The sequence below is a fragment of the Gamsiella multidivaricata genome, assembly GCF_025024155.1.
Source record: "Gamsiella multidivaricata strain RSA 2152 chromosome Unknown BC939scaffold_179, whole genome shotgun sequence".
Lineage (NCBI taxonomy): Eukaryota > Fungi > Mortierellomycota > Mortierellomycetes > Mortierellales > Mortierellaceae > Gamsiella > Gamsiella multidivaricata.
The window spans coordinates 1-8,041 of record NW_026251887.1 but is presented as its reverse complement, the minus strand read 5'-3'; the positions used below and the strand labels follow the sequence as shown (position 1 = coordinate 8,041).

Here is an 8,041-nt window from a genome sequence, read left to right as displayed (position 1 = left end):
GAGAAGGAAGCGTCGTTTTGATTTCAATCTTAGAACCAGGGGTCTGAGAGCATGCAGACCCGGGAAAGGCGTTAAGGAGCATGCAGACTCGGGAGCATGCAGATTCGGGAGAAGATTTAAGAAGCAGAACTATCCAGCAGCACACAGAGTATGCTAAAAAAAGGGTTTGCCTGTAAAATCCGAACCTTGTCTCTTTTCTTGGTTCGGATATCGACAACAGCTTGGTTGTTCGAATATTGGCTTTTACCGGTTCATTGAGGCAGAGTTCTACAACTATTTCTACACCACCAACTACCAAACTATCAGCCACTCCTTTCAACTAATCAGCACGGAAGATCATCAGGATCGGGCGATCCAGGCGGATAGCCACCTTCCCTCGTCCAGCAACTCCTCCAATCTAACCGATGTAACCCAAAACTCCTACAGAATGAAAACCCTCATCTTATGGAGAGCTGGACTGCGCTGCACTGGTTGTATTTTGTCGGATGCGCACAACCAGAAACTTGTGCTGGTCGATTTATTTGGTTAGACCCTGTCAATTATGAATATTTTGTTAAGCAAACCCCCTGTAGTTGACAGGGTCTAACCAAATAAATCAACCAGCACAGGTCTCTGCGCACAACCCTGTTTAATTGAATTAGGAGGCTATTCTGAAATACATAGCGGTTGGACTTTATGACGAGAAGTCTAACAAAAGACAGTATCTATCGAATCCTTAGACTACATGAGCCAGCATCGAATCTGGGCTGACTTTACAGCTGATCGGTCACTGATTACTACAGCAGCGATACAACAACAGAACTTCGGACGACAACGTGAAGGTCCAAAGGAACTGCATACTTCCGATTGGCCGACGCCAAGGACACGACACAGCTTGACCGATGCAGTAGTCGGTCATGTACCGCTGAGATCAGGTCCCGGGCTCTAAAAGGCCCTGAGGAGCAGTTCATAACCCAATATGACGGATGTTACAAGTATTCGAGCCTCGACACTTGACACCCACACGGCACCAATACATAGATGGAAGATAATGGATGTGTGTTATTGCTTCTACGACTTGGTCGTTCTTTGTTGCGGTCTATTATTTGCTTGCTAATCGGTAGGTTTCGATGTCCTATTTTGCTGAACAGAGGTTTTGACAGAGAGGTCGCGATCAGTACATCGGATCATGATAGTCGGGTACTGTAGCTTGTGGACTTGGCTGGAAGACTCGTCGCGCTTTTCGAAGCGGATGTGGACACAACGAAGGATTGCTAGCCCTGTGACATTGCTGTTTCATGAGACTTGGGCTTTCATATGTTCATAGCGATCAAGACTATCTGGTGGCCGACTCGTAAAGGAAGGGTGCTAAAATACAAGGCTGATCAACTCTTGTCTGCGCTCAAGCTTGACCAGCAAGGCTCACAGCAGTGGGGGCCGTAAGTCACCGCGACTGACACGATCGTCCCTTTACTTCGTGTATGACCGAACACTAAAACAATATGGTTGAGTTTGTTCATCGTGGTACTCAGCTTCTGTCTCTCATCCTATTGATCTAGCTATCCTAGCAAGGGACATAGTTCGTCAGTGCGAGAGGCGAGGATCATGCAATTTTATTCCACAGGAAAGCTAGCGATATCGGCAGTCAGAATGGCCGCCGGAGCCGCTACAACAATCTCGAATTAGCTGAGGGCCAACAGCGACCAGGAAACACGGGCGCGATCGAGTTTTTCTCCAGAAGAACAGTAATCAGCGCAAATACCAGGACTTTCCCTCTCTAAGGCTCTCCTCGGGATCCGTGTTTCTGTCGGAGGCGGACATCTACCGTGCCTTGTGCAGAGATGTCCGTACAACGCCTATTAATGCTAGATTCCTTGAACAGTCCACAGCAGATAGCACCGGAAAGTTTGTGATCGAGACCAAGGGCATTCCAATTCAAGGCTCTTTTACAACGGCGATCCCAAAATTTGCAATACACAAGGAACGATTTACACTCTCTCACACATATACGACACGCATTGGGGAAGCGCCCCACAAACCCCCGCGGCTTCAGGCGTTGGCTTCCTGGTGCATAAGGACTGGAGCAAGTATATCACTCGCAGGACACGACACCGTGGACGCGGTATTGCCATTGATTTTGCATTCAGGAACCGCTGTACACTACGTGTGATTAGCGACATGGGTTATGAAACCAAGACGTCTCAAGCCAGCATAGTTGGTAGGGACGCGGCCCTGCCGTGCATGGAAGGCATCTATGGCTTCAAGGCCTTTGCGGACCATGCGTCTCGTGCTCATGTGGATTTATGTTAATAAAAAAAAAAATGTACACTACGTGTGATTAACTGCTATATTCCTAGCGACGCACAGCACCACCCGGAGGGTAAGGCCCTACAGCAATAGCTAAAGCAACAGATCAGTGACGCCGCTTTGGAAAACTATAAATATATCTTGTTAGAGGATTTCAATGGCACCATGTCACCTAGCATCGACAAAAATAACAACAACGGGAGTCACCGACCGGACACGCCCTTATTGCAGTGGGTATCGGAACAACCATTGACGGATGCGTACAGATCGCTATTCCCACTCGAACCCGGCTTCATCTTCGAGGATGTCAGTCGCATAGACATGGTTTTTCTATGTCCAGAAATTTTACCTCGTCTCTTCAATGCGGAGGTGATCGATTTACAGGACCATGTTAAATCGGATCACCAAGCCCTGGTAGTGTCCCTAAATCTGTACGCGACATCGCTTCTTGGAGACACATCGGCTAGCAAGTGCAGGAAACCTCAAGGCTTTCGGTTTTGTTTCCATGAGACGTCGAAGGAGGAGTGGACAAACTTTGTAGAAGAAACCACGAGAATATTTTCCAGCAGCTCAAACTTGGCCAGGTTGGGTATTAGGGAATTGAACGACAATGACATGGTCCCGAAGGAGGCCCTAGTCCGAACCAACCTGGAACGCACATGGCAATTTTATTTGGCCTCTTTGATGAAAGCAGCAAAGGCGACGCTCCCAGGCAGAGTGATAGGTCGCACCGGTTGTCGCCCAGAGAGAGAAGCGAACATAAGCCAATCATCCGTTCCTTATCCAGCCTCCAACAAGCAGCCAAGAGAATGAGACAAGGATTTTTTGCTGCTCTGGATGTAGTCAGCCAGTGGAGGACAATATTCGTTAATTGATCAAGCATCAGTCTGCAGCCAGAAACCATCATGCATGGACTTGTCAACAACGAACGAAACAATTTATTAAGCAGTGGGAAGAAGTGGAATGGCGATCCAGCCTTGCTATCATACATGAGGAAAATCTGCCAGGGGGTTTTTTACCAGCCTTGCGGATTGCAACCATTGGTCCAACAGGATCAAGAAAATCCATGGTATGCTGCCAACCATGCAGTACATGCACAGATGAAAGCCGAATCTGTATACCGCTGACGGATGCCAAGTGTACCTTACCATGGTGGAGTGGTGGAGGATACCCAACACCTCTGGGTCTGCAGAGCCACACAGGGCCGACGACAAGAAGAATGGAGAAGGACACTTGATGGTGTTGTAAGTCTTGGACATACCTTGGCGGATAAGGTGAGGAAAAAGTGGTTGCGCGACATGGAGGAGGCAATCAAGGATGGTCGACAATTCAGACGCACGAACCGAATTTTACCGCGTGCGAGTTAGACACCCTTTGGTGGAGTCTGCGTGAGATCCGGGGAGTGGAAACGATGGTGGATACGCGGGATGATGACTGGATAAGACTGTTGGAGGAGCGGCGAGACAGGGACAATGGTGACGAGGACAGAGAGAATGACCGCGAGGAGGAAGGAGAAGAGGTAGGCAGTCAAGAAAACATACAGCATGAAGCACCACCCACCAGGTTCTGGACAACGACGGACATGTATCACGGACTCGTAGCAAAGCCCCTGATAACGGATTGGGCGCTGCTCTTGAAGACGTCGAAGAGTATTACGGCTTACCTGGTTGGACGTTTTGTAGAACGAATTGAGGCTTTTGGCCGAGAGGAGCTATGGAAAGAGCGATGTAGTGCCACAGTGGCATGGGAAAAGTCCAAGGACATATGCGCGAGGATGAAGGAAGCTGGGGTCTAGATAGGAGGTGAGGCCCAGGGTTTTGTGAGACAACAGCCTCAAGAGGAGTTTACGACAGCGGCAAGGAGGAGAACAGACAGCCGCCTAGTGGACCATCTCTAGGGAAAGGTGATGTTGAGAGAGGGTGGAGGATATAATTCATATTGGCCCGTGATCTTGACTAGAAGAGGGCCCATCGGACCCCGATAGGTTGCGTAGCGGTTTTGAGCCTTGGCTCAAGTATTAGAAACCATGCGACCCAGAATGTGCATCATAGGTATTTGGTTCATCATCTTACATTAGGTAACTATCGGCCGGCAGATAGCCCAAGCCTCGGGTTAGACAATGCAGCCAGGGGTACTCCTGCACGCCTGGGGGGATCTGGCGTCGATATAAAAAAAAAGTTTCGAAGGGGCCAAAGCTACCTCACTCACCTGCAGCTCCTTATATTTTTTATTTTAGTTTAAATATAATATTTTTATCAGTTTCAGCAGTTGCCCCTGGTGTCTCAATCGTGAGTGATGACCTCAGAGGCGGTGCTTGTCTAAGGCGGTGCTCGTTGGAGGCACTGCTGAAGACTACACGAGTTCTGTCTTGAGACTTGACAGATTGGCTGGTTCTAGACCAAAAGACTTGAGCGAAGCAGGAACGTGATGCGACAATATCTTTATTCCGACTATGTATCTGGGGCTGTCTGTGGCATCCAATGATTGGAACGAGTCTTTATTAAGAGCACAGTGCCTCTGAGACTGGACTATCTCCGATATTTCTACTCTCTCATACTAAAGCTCCTGACAATAAGTCCCGAACGAATATAGATTTGAATTGGAATTGAATATCCTCTTTTTTGGTCAGATTTTGTAGGAGAGATCAAGGACCCCTTAATTTAATTTTAATTAAGTACAAGGAGTGTCAGGCAGCCTGAAATGTGATTGATTATAAATCTATGAAATGTGATTCCTATTAAATAAGCCTAAGGTATTCTAAAATATATTTGTTCGGGACTTATTGTCAGGGGCTCTACAAGGCACGACTTGCCCATTATTAATAGACTAGGGCATCTTGTTTTTCACAGATATCATTTCCACATACTCCGCAAGCGTAGAAACATGCTAGGCCGAGATAGATCATTGGTTGCGAGTAATGGTAGTCGAGTATTAAGAGGAAAGTATAGGCACCACATGGAGAGAGCGCAGGGTACATGCAGAGGCGAGTGTAGCACTGTGAGACTTTGGGATAGGCAGTTGGATGAGCTGGTCGCCGAAGCGATATGAGGCTGGGGATACAAGAGATCGCGATGGGTGTGGCAGTAAGCAGCCTTCCACGCGTACGAATGGCATAGCACGAGGGCGCAGTGTGCGCAAGTCATAGTTGCGGATAGGGCTATCTCGATGTGGGTGTAGACGGTTTGTTTCTCTTTATTACAATATACAGAAAGCGAACGGCGTGGGTCTGAGTATACGCTTCCTACCTTTATAGTCTTATAGGAGCAGGAACCAACCCCCGAGCGCAAACGTTTCAGTCTGAATGGAGGGTCGTGATGTTCCCGTCAATGACAACAGCAACAAACAGATATATAGATTAATAGATAAGCAGCTCTCTTTTTCGGATGCACAGCTTCTGGGGGGTCGGTCAATGCGGCGGCTCTTATGCTCTCATGCTCTTTGTGTTTTCGAAATTTCTGAATACCCGCCCTGTCTCCTGTCCTTTCTCTCGGGAGGGATCGCTTACCCCATCCATTGATGCACGCCGCGCCTGCTGGCCTGTCAACACGCCGCAAATATATTATTGCTCTAGGGCGATGAGTAAACGATGTGCGCCCGCCGATCTGACGGAGTTTATACATACTGTGCATTGTCCTTCTGACATTCCGTGCTACTGCAGCATGCGTCCTATACATCCCCATGTCCGCTGTCCTCTCTGTCTCTTCTCCCCCATAGTCGCACGCCGTCGGTCTCTATTCATTCTATTTCCCACATGCATGAATAAAGCACTCTACGTAGGCCTAGGGCTGTACACCGCCAAATGAAATTCTTCGTTCGATGCTGAGACAGGCGCAGCTCCGTCCAAAATAGAAGGAACTATCTTTACTGTCCCCAAATTCGACCTCGGGTGAGTTGCTTGCAAAAGGGGCTATGAGGGCAGACAGTACAGCGCTGGATGCATATACGATGCTATGTCTGTGAAGAGCAGACAAGCAACTTGAGCGATGGTGTATACTTGATCTGACAACAATTGAGTTTCTCTGCTAATGAAAGAATGTTTACTGAGCACGATGAACGATAAGAAGCGGATGGGAATGTCGCCATCTTGCCAGAGGAGGCGTCCGTGCCCATCAATAACAGCAAACAAATAAAAAAAAAGAAACCGAAAAAGTCTGCAGAAAATTAATTGAGGCGGCGCCTTTTCTTACTCATAGGCTGTGGTGTGACCTATGTGCATGCCGCAGAGACATCTCAGCGCACGCTTCGATCACACACATGGACTACATCCGTTGGGACTCGCGGAGTAAATGTGGTACGGGTCCTAGTGTTCGATGTCCAGAAACAAATGCGTTCTCATCTACTGATTAAGCAATGCTGTCAAGGTTAGGCTCTTCATGCATGCTTAGTGCGGCCAAGCCCGCCGCGTCCCCCTGACCGCTGGGTTGTTGGGCAATCCCACTGCTCTATTTCCTTCAGCCCCCGGTGCCCTAACCTCTATGGGCTTTTCCAAAGCAACAAAAAGGCGTCTACGGCGAAGCAGCGCAACTTTTCTCTTTGTTCCTTCTCAACTCTTTTACAAGGATAGACCACTTAGAACCACTAGAACATAATCATTCTCATTCATATACGAATTACACGCACCCTTACACCACACTCGCCACTCATCCACTCGCCACTTATCCACTCGCCACTTATCCACTCGCCACTTATCCACTCGCACACAAGCATACGTTTCACTGCACTCAACGACATTCATCAGCATGACCATTATTAACAGCCAGGTGAGTGTCCTCTTACGAATACAAAATCGATACATTGAGTGCTTCCTCAAGCAGAGCCTTTCTCGGCCGGCGTAGAGCTTGACGACGTGCTGAGGGAACTTGAGTAGTCCTCCACACATGAGAAATGGATCCAGGCCGGGCTCATGAAGATATTTTACAATTGCAATGCGAATGCGAATGTGAAGTAGCTCCTTTCCAGCCCAGGCTGTGCGATACACTTTGGCGATGCATTTGTTTGCTTTTAACCACTGACCTTATTCGCTTTTGTAAATAAACAAAAACTTTATAAAAATAGGCGTACGAGGGTGTTTACTCGGCCGACGAAAAGTATGCGGCATAGCCTGTGGCACTGACCATTTGAAGAAAAAATAGTCTCATACTCTTGTCAAGCTTCATGGACAGGTCTATGTTCTTAGTCCAGTCGTCTCCTCGTAAAAATGCTAATCAACATAAAATAATCCGAACTTAGGAATGACGCTAGCGTCTCTATTGCCAAGTCCAACGACGGAGCCTACTCCCTGGGGATAGCTATGGCCGCTTCTGTAAGTATTAAATCCATAACTTGGGGCGTTACTGCATATGAAGGGCTGTTAGCCGAACAGTTGCTTTTTTTTAACCAGGATTAACACCGACATATCCATCATATTTAAAAGGCCCCCAGCAACACCAGCATAGCCTCGGTCTTTGCCATTGCCACTAGCGAAGATGGCCAGGTAACGTTTACATTTTACATCATGCAGGGGATGGTGATATTTCGCGAATTGCATTGATTGTACTGATCGCAAAATTCTGTCTATGTACACTGCGTACAGGATGTGAACGTTTGGACTCCCCTGGTCCACAGTAATGCCTTTGCATTCCAAGATACCAAATCCTCGTACAAGAGCGAGCATGATCAGGTACGAAGGTCGCAGATCTAAATTCATGCTGCGATGCCGCTTCACCGCGAGCAAACTTTGAGTTGATCATTTTCTATATTGTCCCACTAGAAGATT

The 8,041-nt window shown here is 47.8% G+C and overlaps 1 protein-coding gene across 1 annotated transcript; it reads right to left on the bottom strand.

The window, feature by feature from the left end:
- Positions 1 to 6,665: 6,665 nt before the first annotated feature.
- On the bottom strand, positions 6,666 to 7,305 carry BC939DRAFT_88999 (uncharacterized protein). Its single transcript, XM_051561977.1, has one exon. It carries the CDS (start codon positions 7,163 to 7,165, stop codon positions 6,839 to 6,841), a length of 327 nt encoding a protein of 108 aa, XP_051405836.1. The 5' UTR covers positions 7,166 to 7,305; the 3' UTR covers positions 6,666 to 6,838.
- Between the last annotated feature and the right edge of the window lie 736 nt (positions 7,306 to 8,041).

Excerpts from the sequence above, each read along its gene's own strand:
- BC939DRAFT_88999 (XM_051561977.1), bottom strand. The coding sequence starts at position 7,165 with ATGTGTGGAGGACTACTCAAGTTCCCTCAGCACGTCGTCAAGCTCTAC.